Source organism: Leucoraja erinacea, chromosome 32 (assembly GCF_028641065.1).
Source record: "Leucoraja erinacea ecotype New England chromosome 32, Leri_hhj_1, whole genome shotgun sequence".
NCBI lineage: Eukaryota > Metazoa > Chordata > Chondrichthyes > Rajiformes > Rajidae > Leucoraja > Leucoraja erinaceus.
This window is the reverse complement of record NC_073408.1, coordinates 10,240,235-10,258,402: the sequence shown is the minus strand read 5'-3', so window position 1 is coordinate 10,258,402 and position 18,168 is coordinate 10,240,235. Positions and strand designations below refer to the sequence as shown.

Genomic DNA, 18,168 nt, shown 5'->3' with positions numbered 1-18,168 from the left:
TTTGGTAAAAAGCTGCCTGGTTCACAAGTATCCCCTGGTGGGGAGGAAAGGAAATCCGCTCTCTCTGTGGACACCAACAGCAAACCCATCAACATGCCTGCATGTCAAGTGCCTCCTCGTTCCAGTCACCACCAATAATGGACAAAATCATGAGAGGAAGAGATCGGGAAGACGTGCCCAGAGTGGGGGAATCAAGAACTAGAGGACATGGGTTTAAGGCGATGGGGGTAAGATTAAGTAGGAACCTGAGGAGGGGTAGCTCATTCACACGTGGGTGTATGGAACGAGTTGCCGGAGGAGGAAGTTGAGGCAGGTAGTATTGCAACGTTTAAGAAACATTTGGACAGGCAAGCAGATAGGACGGGTTTAGAGGGATAGGGACCAAAAGCAGGCAGGTTGGACGTGTAGATGGGACATGTTGTTCGGTGTGGGCAAGTTGGGTCGAAGGGACTGTTTCCATGTTGTATGTCTCTATGACTATATCAACAGGTACTTGAATGATTAGGTTTAGGTTTGTTGGTGTCATGTGAACTGAGGTACAGTGAAAAGCTTTGTTTTGCATGCTATCCAATCAGATCAGATAATACTATATATATATATATATACTGTATACTGTATTCTGTATATAATCAAGCCAAACTCATGTATGGGAGATAAAGGAAAGGGGAAGATGCAGAGTCGAGAAAATAGTTCTCAGCATCAGTTAAACATCAGTTCCATAAACAAAGTCCAATGTCTGCAGTGTGGGGTAGAGGCAAATCGGGTTGTACCCCAGCTTATGGAAGTACAATTCAGAAGCCTGTTAACAGAAAAGTTATTCCTGAGTCTGTGGGTGTGCGCTTTCAAACCTCTGCATGTTCTACCAGACGGAAGCCTGGAGAAGAAGGAATGACCGGGGTGGATGAGTATTTGATTGTACTGGCTGCTTTTCTGAGGCAGCGTGCGATGTAGTTGGAGTGACTGGTGGAATGTGTGGTTCGTATGATGCTCTGGGCTACATCTGCAACTCTCCGTCATTTCTTGCAGTCTCGAGCAGAGCTGTTCTTCAAACCAAGCTGTGGTGCAACCCGGTTTGTGACAGTCATTGGAGACTTGCCAAATGTGGTTATAAAGCAATAAGGAAATAACGCAGGCAACTGGATTAATATAGATAGGCATGATGGTCAGCATTGATGCGGTGGGCTGATGGGTCTATATCTATTTGTCACTATGACTGTAAATGTCAATATCGCCAGATCCACATCCTATGAATAAATACATTATTTAAAAAAACACATTTCATGTTACAACTGTGTACATATCTATCTGAAACCTTGTTGTCAGTGACCTGTAGGATACTTGGTTCAGTCAAACAGGTGAAGTACCAGAGGACTGGACCATAGGTAATGTCATTCCCTCTATTCATCTGTACCCTGTGGTGGACATTAGACTTTGTCTGTGTAACTGATGTGTTACAATGCTGACAACCCCATTCTGCTCCCTTTATCATCCCCTTTGCTCTACCGATTGTACATGAGTTGGAATTGATTCTATTAATGTACAGTGTCATCTGATCCTATAGCATGCAAAGTGTAGCTTTTCTCAGTGCCTAACATCAGATGTTATTGTATGCGGATGCAGCTCAACTGCGCTCAAGAAAAAGTTCGGTTTAGCTCTTTAGGGATAAAGGAATCAAGGGATAGAAACATAGAAACATAGAAATTAGGTGCAGGAGTAGGCCATTCGGCCCTTCGAGCCTGCACCGCCATTCAATATGATCATGGCTGATCATCCAACTCAGTATCCCGTACCTGCCTTCTCTCCATACCCCCTGATCCCCTTAGCCACAAGGGCCACATCTAACTCCCTCTTAAATATAGCCAATGAACTGGCCTCAACTACCCTCTGTGGCAGAGAGTTCCAGAGATTCACCACTCTCTGTGTGAAAAAAGTTCTTCTCATCTCAGTTTTAAAGGATTTCCCCCTTATCCTTAAGCTGTGACCCCTTGTCCTGGACTTCCCCAACATCGGGAACAATCTTCCTGCATCTAGCCTGTCCAACCCCTTAAGAATTTTGTAAGGATATCGGGTAAAAGCAGGAACGGGATACTGATTTTGGATAATCATATTGAATGGTGGTTCTGGCTTGAAGGGCCAAATTCTATTGCACCTATTTTCTATGTTTCTATGTTTCAAGAGGCAGGTTGGCCTATTCCCGCTCTAATTTGTTACATTGTCAAGGAGGAGTGAATGTTACAAGTTTCCCTGCCAACATTGGATAAGCAATAAGGGGCTTGGCAGGATCTGACGCTGGAGCTACCTTTCATTTCAGAGTTCCTGGGGGTATATTACTGATTATTGAATGTTAATGCATAGTTGGCGGTTGTGTGTGGGGGGGGGGGCAAGAAGATTTCCAACTTACTGGTTGCCCAGACCCTGGGCTCGAACAGAAGATGGTGTATTTGCGGATGATCCCATTTGGCTTGGTCGGGGGGAGCCAGGACACGACCACGCTGCTGGCAGAGGAGGGGACGGCTTTGATTCCTGCAGGTGGCCCTGGAACTGAAGCAAAGAAGAGGCATAGCGTGAAATAAAACAAAGCCGCTTTAACAGCGCTTAGTCAAGCTGGTTGTTAATTCCTAGAACACAGAACAGCATGTGCCACAGACAACCAGCCTTTTCATCTAACACACGAAAAACAAATTGAAAATCTTGCTTGCCAAAGTTCTGATTGATCAGCACTTGTTTTCACAGAGACCGAATTACTCATCTCATGATGCTAAGATCTGGAAGAAATATCTGCATTATCCAAGTCAACCACTGGTGTTCCGGCAACTGGTACTCCGGCACTTTCGTTAATCCGGATAAAATTATGAGAGGGCATGTGAAATCTCCCCTCCCCCCCACCGGACGACCCACCCCCCGAAAAATGTGGTGCCTTGGCTGGGTGAGGCTGCCGATCGTGATCTCATCGGGACTTCAGCGGCTGATCGGCGGGTCGAATTTGCTCCCTGCGGCTGGGGTTCTGGAACTCCCGCCTGGTCACATCCGTTCCCATTGCCAGCAGGGAAGAAACTGTCCCTGAATCTGGAGATGTGTGTTTTCAAACGTCTGGTACCTCTCGTCCGATGGGAGAGGGGGAAAGACCAGGGTGAGACTGGTCCTTGATTATGTTGGTGGCCTTGCCGAGGTAGCGGAATAGACATTGTGTCTACATGGTTTTTCTTTTCCTGTTCAATGAAATAAAGAACTCCGCATACTAAAGGGCCTGTCGCACTTGGGCGTCATTTGCGCGTCATGCAGATGGCGCGCGAAGATTTTGTGCATCCCAAAGTCCTGGGGCGCCGTGCACGACCGCGCGTCACTGCCCACGTCACCACACCATGCACGTATCACGTGCGCGGCATGATGTGTCGTGACTCGTAAATGATTATGCCCTTTATGCCCCTGTCCCACTTAGGAAACGTGAACGGAAACCTCTGGAGACTTTGCGCCCCACCCAAGGTTTCCGTGCGGTTCCCGGAGGTTGCGGGTGGCTGCCGGATGTTGCAGGTAGTGGAAGCTCCAGGAACAGCACGGAAACCTTGGGTGGGGCGCAAAGTATCCAGAGGTTTCCGTTCAGGTTTCCTAAGTGGGACAGGGGCATTACTCTAACCAAGATGAATAAGTGGGAATACTGAGTCACCTTCAATGCTTCGAAAAGACAGGAATTCAATTCAATTTGCATATCAATTATCTTAACTGCTGCTTTAAGAGTTAATAATAAAACACACAATCCATCTGCGGAGTAAGGTTCATCTTTTAAATCCTTTCCTGTCATGGATATGTGTAAAAAAAAAAGATTGGCTTTTAATGGTTAGCGATCGTCAGGTGCTCACAGCTGGTCCACCCTCTGAATGCCGAGCAATGCCTTGGTGTCTCCGGTTTGGAGCGGCTGCACTCAGCAACAGATGTAGTTGTGGACAGATGGGGGAGTTCAGGATCATCCTGACCTCTCCATTGGAGGACAGCCTGAGACATCTTTCAAACTGGGCACCGATCATTCCCTGCTGGCAGTCTGTACTGCTAGCACCGTGACATTGGTCTGTTCTTACATTCTCCACACTAAATGGGTCATTATTACGGACATCTGGGTAAGGGAAAATAATCTCAAACTGTGTTTCTTTTTTAAGGAGTTTAAGGGTTTAGGTGACTGCCTTGTCGGTACGAGTCTGAAGAAGGGTCTCGACCCGAAACGTCGCCCATTCCTCTCCAGAGATGCTACCTGTCCCGCTGAGTTACTCCAGGTTTTTCTGTCTATATTGGGTTCGTAACCTCGCTGAAAGGTCCTAAGAGATGGTGGTCAATATGTGGGCAGTCAACTTCCCTAACATTCCTTGACCTCACCATCTCCATCGCAGGGGACAGAATTCTGACCGACATACACTACAAACCAACTGACTCACATGGCTATCTGGACAACACGTCTTCCCACCCCGCCCCCTGTAAAGACTCCATCCCCTACTCCCAATTCCTCCGCCTACGCAGCATCTGTTCCCAGGATGAGGCGTTCCACACCAGGGCATCGGAAATGTCCTCGCTCTTCAGGGAACGGGGATTCCCCTCCGCCACCATAGATGAGGCTCGCACCAGGGTCTCATCCATACCCCGCAACACTGCTCTCTCTCCCCATCCCCGCACTCGCCCCTAGTCCTCACCTTTCACCACACCAGCCGGCAAATACAACAAATCATCCTCCGCCATTTCCGCCACCTCCAACGTGACCCCACCACTCGCCACATCTTCCCATCTCCCCCCATGTCTGCCTTCCGCAAAGACCGCTCCCTCCGCAACTCCCTTGTCAATTCTTCCCTTCCCTCCCGCACCACCCCCTCCCCGCAAGAAATGCAACACCTGTCCCTTTACCTCCCCCCTCGACTCCATTCAAGGACCCAAGCAGTCGTTCCAGGTGCGACAAAGGTTCACCTGTATCTCCTCCAACCTCATCTACTGCATCCGCTGCTCTAGATGTCAGCTGATTTACATCGGTGAGACTAAGCGGAGGTTGGGCGATCGTTTCGCCGAACACCTCCGCTCAGTCCGCAATAACCTACCTGAACTCCCGGTGGCTCAGCACTTCAACTCCCCCTCACATTCCCAATCCGACCTCTCTGTCCTGGGTCTCCTCCATTGCCAGAGTGAGCAACACTGGAAATTGGAGGAACAGCACCTCATATTCCGCCTGGGTTGCTTGCGTCCGGATGGCATGAACATTGAATTCTCCCAATTTTGCTAGCCCTTGCTGTCTCCTCCCCTTCCTTAACCCTCGAGCTGTCTCCTCCCATCCCCCCGCCCTCGGGCTCCTCCTCCTCCCTTTTTCCTTCCTTCTCCCCCCCACCCCCCATCAGTCTGAAGAAGGGTTTCGGCCCGAAACGTCGCCTATTTCCTTTGCTCCATAGATGCTGCTGCACCCGCTGAGTTTCTCCAGCAATTTTTGTGTACCCACTTCTCAGGACCTGTTTGGGCAGCTGGATATAGGATCCAGAGATATTAATTGGACCTCTGTAAACTGAGGGCCTTTCTTGCTGTTGGCTTAAAAAAACAGGCCACACAGTTGGAGTCAAACCTCAGAAAATTCTTGATCATAATTGAGGCTCGGAATGAATGGATGTGGAGAGGATGTTTCAGGGACTAATTTACTTTTGTGTTGTGTCTTTAAATTTTTTTTTTTACCAAAATGTAAATACTGGTTTTGTTCTATTCTGTTGTGTTGTTCTGTTGTTTTTGCACAATCCGCAGGCATTGCCACTTTCATTTCACTGCACATCTTGTATGTGTACGTGACAAACACAGTTGACTTCACTTGACTTGACTAGTGGGCGAGCCTAGGACTAGACGTCATAGCCTCAGAATTAAAGGACGTTCTTTTAAGAAAAGAGAAAAGGTGATTTTTTTTTGGTCAGAGGGTGGTGAATCTGTGGAATTCTTTGCCACAGAAGGCTGTGGAGGCCAAGTCAGTAGATTTTTATTTAAGGCAGAGATGGAGAGATTCTTGATTCGAACAGGCGTCAGAGGTTATGGGGCGAATGCAGGAGAATGGGGTTAGGAGGAGGAGGTAGATCAGCCATTATAGATTGGCAGAGTAGACGATGGGCCGAACGGCCTAATTCTATTCCTATTCCTTATGACCTTATGAGATCCTACGAGTGCTATATTAAATTGAATTGAAAGATACAGGGTGGAAGGCCCTTCAGCCCACGGAGACCACTCTGACCATCGATCACCCGTTCACCCTGGTTCTCTGTTATCCCACGTTCTCATCCATTTACAGAGGCCAACTAACCTACAAACTCGCACGTATCTGGGAATCGGGAGGAAAACGGAGCACTCATGGGGGGGTGAAACCACATGGCCACAGGGAGAACATGCAAGCTCCGCGCAGACAGTACCTGAGGTCCGGATCATGCCTGGGTCTCTGGTGCTGTAAGGCAGCAACTCTACCGCTGCACCACTGTGCCACCCTATCATACGTACATTTAGGCAAACTCCACCAAACCAATCATGCTGTGGACAAAACTAACCCACTGGCCGTGAGAGGACTTTGTGGATTATAGGATGGATGGCGTTGCCAAGTGTGAACATTGAATGAAGCATTGCAAGATAAGGGCACTGACACATCATTAGGTGGAAGAGATTCTGTTACAATGATCTAGTCCCCATAGCTGGGAATGTTAAATGCTGCAATTTCTATCGTATTGATTATACTTCAGAAATAACCCATCTGGGACATTAATAAAGATATAAAAGGCATAATATAAATGTGAGTCTTCCTTCCAAAATAAAAGATGCACAGGACACAAATGTAAAGTGACTGGAGAAGTAATCAAAGACAATCCGTAGAAAGATTTTTCTTAAACAGAAAATTGTGGTAATCTGGAAAGGACTGCTGGCATTGGATAAATATTTGAAAACTAAGATAACTAAGTCCAAATAAGCCTCCAGTTAACAAAGATGAAACTATTACAGGCCTGCAAAAGGGTGCCGGCCCAAAACTTTGTCTGCCCGTATCCTTCAATAAATGCTGCCTTACCCGTTGAGTTTGCCCAGAAGTCTGTTGTTTGGGGTCAAGATAGCAGCAACTGCAGTCCCATTTGCCCCCAAGGTCTATGGCTCTTAACAGAGGGTTCAAAATCCAAAGGGTGGCACAGATTCAATGTAATTGGTGGGGTTAGTGGGGAGGGCTAGATCTTTAAGCAGAGGGTTTGGACCTCATACCTCGATGTGTGTTTAGAGTGTTTAGACTTTAGAGATACTTTAGAGCCCTTCAACCAACGAGTCCGCACCGCCTAGCGATCTGTACACTAACACTATCCTAACACATACTAGCGACAATTCACAATGATACCAAGCCAATTAATCTCCAAACTTTGGAGTGTGGGAGGAAACCGGGTATCCCGGAGAAAACCCATGCGGGTCATGAGGAGAACGTGCAAACTCAATGGGCTGAATGATCTCTTACTGTGTTGCAGATTCTTCATAATTCCATGAAACCAAAAAAAATATCCCCTTTAAGAGTTCCATCGCCCTGAGAATAAATACACTAGTTCCAGAGAGGACTTAATGTTGTTGACAACTCCATACATAAAAGAGAGAGGGAGAGGGAGTGGGAGGGAGAGGTGTGGAGGGGGGGGGGGGGAGAGAGAGAGAGAGAGAGAGAGAGAGAGAGAGAGAGAGAGAGAGAGAGAGAGAGAGAGAGAGAGAGAGAGAGAGAGAGAGAGAGAGAGAGAGAGAGAGAGAGAGAGAGAGAGAGAGAGAGAGAGAGAGAGAGAGAGAGAGAGAGAGAGAGAGGAGAGGAGAGGAGAGAGGGAGTGGGAGAGAGGGGAAGGGAGTGAGGAAGAGAGAAGGAGAATAATGTAAGAGACTAGAAGAGATCTTTAATCAGATTGGCCTTGTTCCTGATCTGAGGTTCTTATGCTCAGAGGTGTGTATCAGGCAGCTGTAAAAAGATAGACTGGGAAGATTGACAGGGTGGAGGGGGGGGGGGGGGGGGGGGGGGGGGGGCACAGTCTCTTTAAGTGGTCTGATAATTAATAAGAAAATGCCAGCTGATGAGAGAAGCCAATGGCATTTTGCGGATGTCCCACCAAATCCTACCGCTCGCCAGTTTTGCTAGATATTGAATTTTGAGAAGCTTTACAGGTATTAAGCGATGTTTCTTGCAGCGAGAGGGGGAAGGGCTTTGGGGAGAAGAGAGACGTTACAAGCAGCCAAGAGCTTAATCCTCCATTTTTCAGCATTATATGCTTAATGTGAAAGCATTATGATTGGACCGATAAAGATAAATTCTAATATTTAAGACTACTGGGGGCTACATGGTCACAATTTAATCCATGTACACAGTTAATCCACATTCTCTGCACCTGTTTAGAATGGCAGGGTTTGAATAAGAACCTATGTATGTAGATTAATCTGTGACAAAGGCCCTGGGCACAAATCCTTTATTTCTTCATAAAAATTGCATCAATGGAGCAGACTTATTTGATTTCTAACTTCAGGCTACAAGCTACAAATTCTGCGCAAAATATTCAAACGGCAAATTACTGAATAATTGGGCCTTCGTTACGGCTGCCAGGAAATGTGGTTGGAAATCATGGCAGTGGCTGTTTCTAAATAACACTAATATATAGTTTCAACATGCTCCAGCCCTGAATGATGCCCTTAATTTTCATATTAACAAGCTCCTTCTTCACCCTGTTCACATTTGGGGCGCATTTAGTGTGGAGTTGCGCGAGTTCTCTAACGCCGTATACCGTGCTTTTTAAAAATCTCTGGCTGCCCTCTCGGGTGAATAGAAAAAATCCCAGCTGACTACTCTACTCAAGAGGTTTCTGATGAGTTTGCACGCAGTGGGCACAACCTCAGAATTAAAGGACGTGTGTTTAGAATGCAGATGGGGAGGGATTTCTGCAGCCAAAGAGTGGTGAATCTGTGGTATTCCTTACCACAGATAGTTGTGGAGGTCGATACGTTGGGTGATTTTTTTAAAGCGGAGACTACCAGGTTCCTGATTAGTAAGGGTGTCAAAGGGAAAAGGAAGGAGAATGGGATTCAGAGGGAAATATAGATCTGCCTTGATCGAATGGCATAGCAGGCTCAATGGGCCAAATGGCCTAATTCTGTTCCTATGTCGTGTCGTGTGGTCTATAGTTTCTTTGCCAATATTTGTCCCTAAAGTAAACTATGTGTTAATAATCTCATTGCTGTCTGTGGGATCTTGCTGTGCACAGGTTGGCTGATGCATTCTCTACATACGCCTCTCTACAGAAAATACTTCTTCTGCTATAATGTACTTTGGAATGTTTTCATTTGATGCTCTTGAAATGGTAATTCCTTGGACTTTACTTTAGACTTTAGTGATAGGGTGCAGAATCAGGCCCTTTGGCCCATCAAGACCGTGCTGCCCAGCGATTACCCAATACACCAATAGTATCCTACGCACTTGGGACAGTTTACAATAGCTCCTCTATTCTGATCAGTCCTAAGCCAAGGATTACCATAGGTGGGCACTAATTGCTCAGCAGGACAGGCAGCATCTCTGGAACAGGCCCTTCAGCCCACAGAGTCCGTGCCGACCAACACTAGCACTATCCTACACATGAGGGACAATGTGCAATTTTTACCAAAGCCAATTCGCCTGCAAACCTGTACGTCTTTGGAATGTGGGAGGAAACAGGAGCACCCTGAGAAAACCCACGCAGTCACGGGGAGAATGTACAAACCCCATACAGACATCACCTGTGGTCAGAATTGAACAAAACTAAACTAAACCCAATGACTTGGCCTCCATAGATTCACCACCTTCTGGCTAAAGAAATTCCTCCTCATCTCCATTCTAGAACATGGCTGGTCCCTGACCTCAGCACCTTTTTCCAGCTCTAACTTCATTACTGAATCGTTCTAATTTTTTGTTCCATATTTATTTAATTTCGATTCTCCCAGTTCAACAGTGCCTGGACCAACACTCCAAGGTCCATGGTTGCTGGTCTAGTAACCACACTACACTTCCATCGTTACTAAAACTACACCCTCATGTCTGTGTAACTCAAGCTGTTATCAGGCAACTGAACCATCGTACCACAACTAGAGAGCAGTCCTGAACTGCTATATAACTTATTGGTGACCCTCGAGCTATCTTTGATAGAAACATAGAAAATAGGTGCAGGAGGAGGCCATTCGGCCCTTCGAGCCAGCACCGCCATTCATTGTGATCATGGCTGATCGTCCCCAATCAATAACCCGTGCCTGCCTTCTCCCCATATCCCTTGATTCCAGTAGCCCCCTAGAGCTCTATCTAACTCTCTCTTAAATCCATCCAGTCATTTGGCCTCCACTCACAGGGAATTCCACAGATCGGACTTTACCTTGCACTAAACGTTATTCACTTGTCATATACACTGTGAATGGCTCGATTGTAATGACGTGTGGTCTTTCCGCAGGCTGGTTAGCACGCAACAAAAGCTTTTCACTGTACCTCGGTACACGTGGCAATAAACTAAACTGAAACTGAAGTGGTAAAAACCATCCTGCCCCAATACACATGTACAATATTAATCAACCAGAAAAGCAGAAAGCCCTGAGGACATCCGGCTCGCCACAAAGGTAAACCCTCATGGAAGTGATCAAGCCTGGGTTCATTTATTAATATGAATTAATTTCCGCAAAAAAAAGGATTAACATATTAAACGTGCCTGAAAACAACATATGACAGACTCATCTGCATTCTGGAGGTGCTTAAATATGTAATAATTACCCAGAGAACTTGGATTTCCTTTTGAATTAGAATATAAAACCCTTCTGTTAACTCTTATGCAAAACAGGGATTAGTTAATGAAAAAAATATGCAAATATTTGGGGCTCACAGTATTAAAAAAATAAATAAAACAGATGCAGTTCCTGCTTCGCAGAAAAAATGGGTCATCCAGTTGATCTGGCAGAATTCCACCAGGATTTACTATCCACTGCAATCAAGGGACAAGTAATAACCTTGGAGGTGGCGTGTTATAATGGATTTGAACATGATAGGATTTGTTCTGGCATGAACTGAAGCCTTAATTTCAGGCTGCAGTCTATAATTAGGTACATTTTAATTTTAAATCACTTCACCGGTCGTAAGCCAAGCTTGCTGGACAAGATGCAACTCCAGCCACGTTGCAACTCCAGACCACGCCTGGATTGCAAATTGAGCTTGCATGTCACATCTCTCAAGCACAGCTGCATTATAAAGAAAGGCCCCGTGATGCCACAGAGCATCAGGACCACTCTTCCTCTCTCCCGCTGGGGTGGTTGCCCGCCCCTGGAGCTCCCCCGCGTTTGGCAGTGTGGCCGCAGACGCAGACGCAGACACAGACGCAGACGCAGACGCAGACACAGACGCAGACACAGACCAGCGCAGACGCAGACGCAGACCCAGCCGCAGACACAGACCCAGCCGCAGCCGCAGCCACAGACACAGACACAGACACAGACACAGACACAGACGCAGGCGCAGACGCAGACACAGACGCAGACACAGACACAGACACAGACGCAGACACAGGCTTGCATCACACCCACTCCCAGCCGCTCAGCAGGGTGGGGGTTGGGGGCATCTCTGGACTGGAGCCGTCTGCACTCACGGTACACCTTCAACAGCCAGCCAAGTCCCCAATCTCTCTCCCCCCCCCCCCCCCCCCCCCCCCCCCGCTCCAAACACCCAACATCTGGTAGGAAATGAAAATGCTGCAAAGATTAAAACGCTGAAAACAAAGGACATATGCGAGGCTTTTGTTTTCAGCATTTTAATATATGGAGTATTTTCCTACACACACACTCACAAACACACACACACACACAAGCACACAAAAAGAAGCATGCAGATTCAAATACACACCAATAAACATCATCTCAAACACACATGAAGTCACACACACACACACACACACTTATACAAACATTATTTTTATTAACAAATCTCCATCTTACACAAGAGCGCACACACGAAGAAGCTCACTCATACACAGACATATACACACACCCGTGAAGAAGCACACACACATACACGAAGAAACACAAAATCATGCACACACTCACATGCATGAAGCATATATAAATATACAAACATACACACACACGTGCGTGAAGAAGCACACACATATACAAACATACACACACACGCACATGAAGCACACATACATCTATAAACATACACACACACATGTGCATGAAGAAGTACATACACATGCACAAACACACACACATGTGCATGAAGCACACATACATATACAAACATACACACACACACACGTGCATGGAGAAGTACACACACATATACAAACATACACACACGTGCGTGAAGAAGCACACATACATATACAAACATACACGCTCAGCATCTGCCCAGCGTCTGATTCCCGCCATTGTTTTATTCGTCCAGTTGTCACTCACAAGATTGCTACAGAACTACACAATGTGATTACTGGGAGTCTCACGGCCACAGCATGGTTCCAGTTTTCCATTCTTACCTCTCTATTCCACCAGTTACATCCTCAAAAACCTTCAGTCAGTTTGGCAGACATAAATTCCTTTCATAAATCTATTTTAATTTTGTTCAAATCCTGTTCATATTTTCAAAGTGCCTGTATTCACATTCACAATCACATTCATTTCAATAGATTCAAGGACGAGACGAAAACCTCCCAAAAAGAAGTGTAACAAAGAGGAGACGAAGGATTCTGCATGATATTGTGATCCATGCATAAAGGAGCAGACAAAAGCCCTGTGTATGAAAAGCACCAGCTCATAAACCATCTAATATAAACACCCCGTTTAAATGCCTTTTGTGTTCACAATCTCACTCCCATTCCAACCTGTGGCCTCCTCTACTGCAACAGTGAGGCCCAATGTAAACTAAATGTATAAGAAGGAACAGCAGATTCCAGTTTAAACCCCTAGTTTAGTTTTGTTTGGTTTTGTTCAGATACAGCAAGAAAACAGGCCATTCAGCCCATCTAGTCCACACCAACCAGCAACAGTTCTAGCATACACACCAGGGAGCACCTGTAGTCAGGATCAAACCCAGGTCTCTGGCATTGTAAGGCAGCAACTCCACCCGCTGAGCCACTTATCATGCTGTTGCTTTCTCATCGTGTTTCTATAACATGTCTTGTTAAGTCAGCACGCATGCTCCTTAGCACCTGATCTATCTTAACCCATCTCCACACAGTTTTTAGTCTTACACTTCACTCCTTGGCCTAGCTCTGCTTTGAAAATTGTGAACCATCCACGACTTCTCTCGTTATAGAGTCACGGAGTCATGGTGGCTCAGCGGTAGAGTTGCTGCATTACAGCAGAATGCAGCGCCGGAGACCCGGGTTCGATCCCGACTAACGGCGCTGTCAGTACGGAGTTTGCACGTTCTCCCCCTGACCTGCGTGGATTTTCACTGAGATCTTCGGTTTCCTCCCACATTCCAAAGACGTTTAGGCTTGTAGGTTAATTGGCTTGATAAATGTAAAACTGTATAAATTGTCCAACTTCCAGTATAGTCCCTGGTGGACTCTTCGGAAGTAATGACCATAGGTACAAGGTACAGAGCGTGGAAAACGTTCCTACAACCCAAGTTGTCCAAGTCGAGCAAAATGCCACGCCCAGAAAAAGACACGAAGTAATGGAGTAACCCAGTCGGTTGGGCAACATCTCTGGAGGACATGGATAGGTGACGTTTTGAATGAGACCCTTCTTCAGACTGATTGGGGGGAGGGGTTGAAGGCTGGAAGAGAGGCTTAACAGGAGACAAGCCTGGCAGGTAATAGGTAGATACAGCTGAGGTGTTTTTTTGATAGGCAGATGGTTAGTCAACATGATCTCCAGGGATGCTGCCTGATCCGCGTAGTTACTCCAGCACTTTGCGTCCCTTTTTGTAAACCAGCATCTGCAGTTCCTTACTTCTACATGCCCCATCCAAGCCTGGCTAAACCCTTCCCAACCACGTACCTCTATAAATGCCTTGAATGTTGTTATTACATCTGCCTCAATCCTTCTGGAGAAGGATCCTTGACCTGAAATGTTGACTGTTTCTCTTCCCACAGATGCTGCTTGACTGACTGAGTTCTTCCAACACTTTGTAACTCAGTGTGTCAGGCAGTATGTGTGGTGGGAATGGACAGGCTATGTTTCAGATTGGGACCTATCTTCAGATCCCATTCTTGTGTCTCCATTTTGCTTGTGATCCAAAGTTCCTTGTTTAAATAATGGGATTATAATTTACCATTTTACAACCTGCAGAATCTGTTCCATAATTTATAGAATTTTGCAAGATGGAACTCATATATCCACTATGTCTAAGGTTCCCTTTTATGTACTCAGGAATGCAAATTTTCAGTCTCTGTGATTTATTGGCCTTCATTTGTTCAGTATTATATTTTTAATAACACTAATTTCCTTTAACTACTCCTTTTCTTGAGACCTTTGGTTCCCTTACATCATTGGGATGTTACTTGTTCCTTCTGCCTTTAGTCACGAACCAAAATCCTTCCTTAATTTTGCTGCCATTTCTTTGCTCCTCAGAAATGCGCCTTTTTCTAACTGGGAAAGAGCTTCATCTGTCTTCATAGTTGTAGAAGCTTTTACAGTCCACTTTCATATTCTTTACACATTACTCTCTCTATCCAAATCAAAATCTCAATCTATTTTGTATTGAATTCTAACCTGTTCCCAATCCTCAGGCCTGATGCTTGGAACTTTTTACGCCTCCTCTTTAGATCCAATATGGTTCTTATCTTCTTGTGTAAGCCATGGCTTTGGCACTTTTTTCTTTTGTACTTTTGAAGGGGAAAGATCTAAAAAAGACCCAAGGGCACACTCGGGCGGTGAGTACATGGAACAAACCGCTAGAAGAAGCTAGAGAGGAAGTTGCGATGAAAGTTATGTTGACTGTTCAAAGACAATTGGACAGATACACAGATAGACAAGGTTGAGAAGGAGATGGGCCAAATGCAGCCTAATGAGACCAGCTTAGTTCATAAATTCTAGGAGCAGAATTAGGCCCTTCGACCCATCAAGTCCCTCCACCACTCAATCATGACCCATCTACACTAGTCCCACCTGCCTGCGTTTGCCCATATCCCTCTAAACCTGTCCTCATAAGTGATAGGAGTAGAAATAGGATATTCGGCCCATCAAGTCTACTCTGCCATTCAATCATGGCTGATCATCTTTCCCTCTCAACCCCATTCTCCTGCCTTCGCCCCATAACCTTAGACAGCTTAGATAGACATCTTGGTCAGGATGGATGAGTTAGGTCGAAAGGCCAGTTTCTATTTTATATGATTCAATTAGTCCATGACTCCCAAAAGGAATGTATAGCTCGTGCAGTTCTGGCATTCACTCCTTAAATGCCAACACCTATCCATCTTCAGCTAAAGTTGGCCTGGTTGGAGCGCTTGAAACCTTATAGTCCTACTCCGTGCTGCAATGGTAGGAAAAGATTAGCCAGCCAAGACTAGCAACTGAGAAGGTAATTATAACATAGGAACATAGAAAATAGGTGTAGGAGTAGGCCAGTGCCGCCATTCAATATGATCATGGTTGATCATCCAAAATTAGTACCCCGATCCTGCTTTTTCCCCATATCCCTTAATTCCATAAGCCTTAAGAGCTAAATCTAACTCTCTCTTGAAAACATCCAGTGAATTGGTCTCCACTGCCTTCTGTGGGTGAGAATTCCACAGATTCACAACTCTCTGGGTGAAAAAGTCTTTCCTCATCTCAGTCCTAAATGGCCTACCTCCTATTCTTAAACTGTGACCCCTGGTTCTGGACTCCCCCAACATGCGGAACATTTATCCTGCATTTATCCTGTCCAATCCCTTAAGATTGACAATGGCTGGGCTGCCCCTGCACCTCTCCAGATCAAGATATTACATAGAATCCACAGCAGAGAAAATGATTGTTGGTCTATTCTGCAATTTCATGCTCCCAACAAACTTTCACCCTACTGCCCATCAATGAAACATGGAATACCCTTCAACTTCTTTCTCATTCATGCACTTTTTAAACTTCCTCTTAAATGATCAATGCAATTTTTCTGAGCCATTCCTTGGCAGGGGGCTCAGCACTGCCTGACAACTGACTTCACTGCATCAGGACGATGCCTTGTATAATGCCCTGTGTACAGAGGATCCCGACTTAAATGTGTACATAAAGAATTCAATTGTGTTTAATGGGCCTGATCATGCTTCTGGCCATCAAGTGGTTTTCATTAAAAAGTGCTGGCAAACTGGTGTATGCATGCACGCCAACGCATAGTGTGGGCAAGCAAATGTGCATTGAAGTGTGGAAGCACAGAAAGTGCTGAAGATCAGATGTAGACGGATCATATCATTCACTCCCTCAAACTCATTGCTGAGCCCAGAAACTTTCCATAACTTCTTGAGCTCAGCATCTTGGTGCCATAGCCCCCACACGGTCCATCTTGGTGTAACTGAGGTAACCCCATTCAGCTCAGTTTAGTTTATTGTCACGTGTACCGAGATACAGTGAAAATCATTTGTTGCATGCTAATCCAGCTAGCGGAAGGACAATACATGATTACAATCGAGCCATTCAGAGTGTACAGATACATGATAAGGGAATAACGTTTAGTGCAAGGTAAAGCCAGTAAAGCCCGATCAAAGATAGTCCGAGGGTCCCAGATGCGGTAGATAGTAGTTCAGGACTGCTCTTGGTTATGGTAGGGTGGTTCAGTTGCTTGTTAAAGATCACATTCATGAAATGTGGTCTCTTACATTCAACAATGGGTAAGTGGGCTGGTATTGTTTGTTTTTGCTTAATTTAAATTCAGATTCAGATTCAGATTCAGATTCAATTTTAATTGTCATTGTCAGTGTACAGTACAGAGATAACGAAATGCATTTAGCATCTCCCTTGAAGAGCGACATAGCAAACGATTTGAATAAATAATAATAAGTGTCCGGGGGGGGTGGTGGTGATTGGCAGTCATCGAGGTACGTTGTTGAGTAGAGTGACAGCCGCCGGAAAGAAGCTGTTCCTCGACCTGCTGGTTCGGCAACGGAGAGACCTGTAGCGCCTCCCGGATGGTAGGAGGGTAAACAGTCCATGGTTGGGGTGAGAGCAGTCCTTGGCGATGCTGAGCGCTCTCCGCAGACAGCGCTTGCTTTGGACAGACTCAATGGAGGGGAGCGAGGAACCGGTGATGCGTTGGGCAATTTTCACCACCCTCTGCAATGCCTTCCGGTCGGAGACAGAGCAGTTGTCATATCATACTGTGATGCAGTTGGTAAGGATGCTCTCGATGGTGCAGCGGTAGAAGTTCACCAGGATCTGAGGAGACAGATGGACCTTCTTCAGTCTCCTCAGGAAGAAGAGACGCTGATGAGCCTTCTTGATCAGAGTAGAGGTATTGTGGGTCCAAGAGAGGTCATCGGAGATGTTGACTCCCAGGAACCTGAAGCTAGAAACACGTTCCACCTCCGTCCCGTTAATGTGGATGGGGGTGTGCGTGCCGCCTCTGGACTTCCTGAAGTCTACAATGAGCTCCTTGGTCTTCTTGGAGTTAAGGGCCAGGTTGTTGTCAGCGCACCATGCTGCTAAGTGCTGGACCTCCTCCCTGTAGGCCAGCTCATCGTTGTTGCTGATGAGGCCAATCACCGTTGTATCATCTGCATACTTGATGATGGTGTTAGTACCATGTACAGGTGTGCAGTCATAGGTGAAGAGGGAGTAGAGGAGGGGGCTCAGCACACAGCCCTGTGGAACGCCGGTGTTCAGGGTGAGGGTTGAAGAGGTGTGCTTGTCTAACCTCACAGACTGGGGTCTGTTGGTTAGAAAGTCCAGTATCCAGTTGCAGAGGGAGGGGTCGATGCCCAGGTTACCGAGTTTGCTGACCAGTTTGTAAATTAATTATTTGGATTCTTATTCATATGTATTTTAACTTTTAAATGTCATTCCGTGTCTTTTGGAGGGGACAGGTTTAAGGTGAGAGTATCTGCAATGGCGAGGCCCAAGTATCAGAAGAAAATTCACAATAATGCTGGAGAAACGCAGCGGGTGCAGCAGCATCTATGAGTTTCTCCAGCATTTTTGTGTACCTTTGATTTTCCAGCATCTGCAGTTCCTTCTTAAACACTCAGAAGAAAGTTCATTGAGTTGAAA

At 46.0% G+C, this 18,168-nt stretch overlaps 1 protein-coding gene across 1 annotated transcript in view; it reads right to left on the bottom strand.

Moving 5' to 3' along the window:
- LOC129712347 (cell adhesion molecule DSCAML1) overlaps positions 1-18,168 on the bottom strand; it is a 463,662-nt gene that overhangs the window by 71,986 nt on the left and 373,508 nt on the right. Inside the window, 1 exon segment of the mRNA XM_055660700.1 lies at positions 2,402-2,541. Coding sequence (XP_055516675.1) covers positions 2,402-2,541 — 140 coding nt within the window.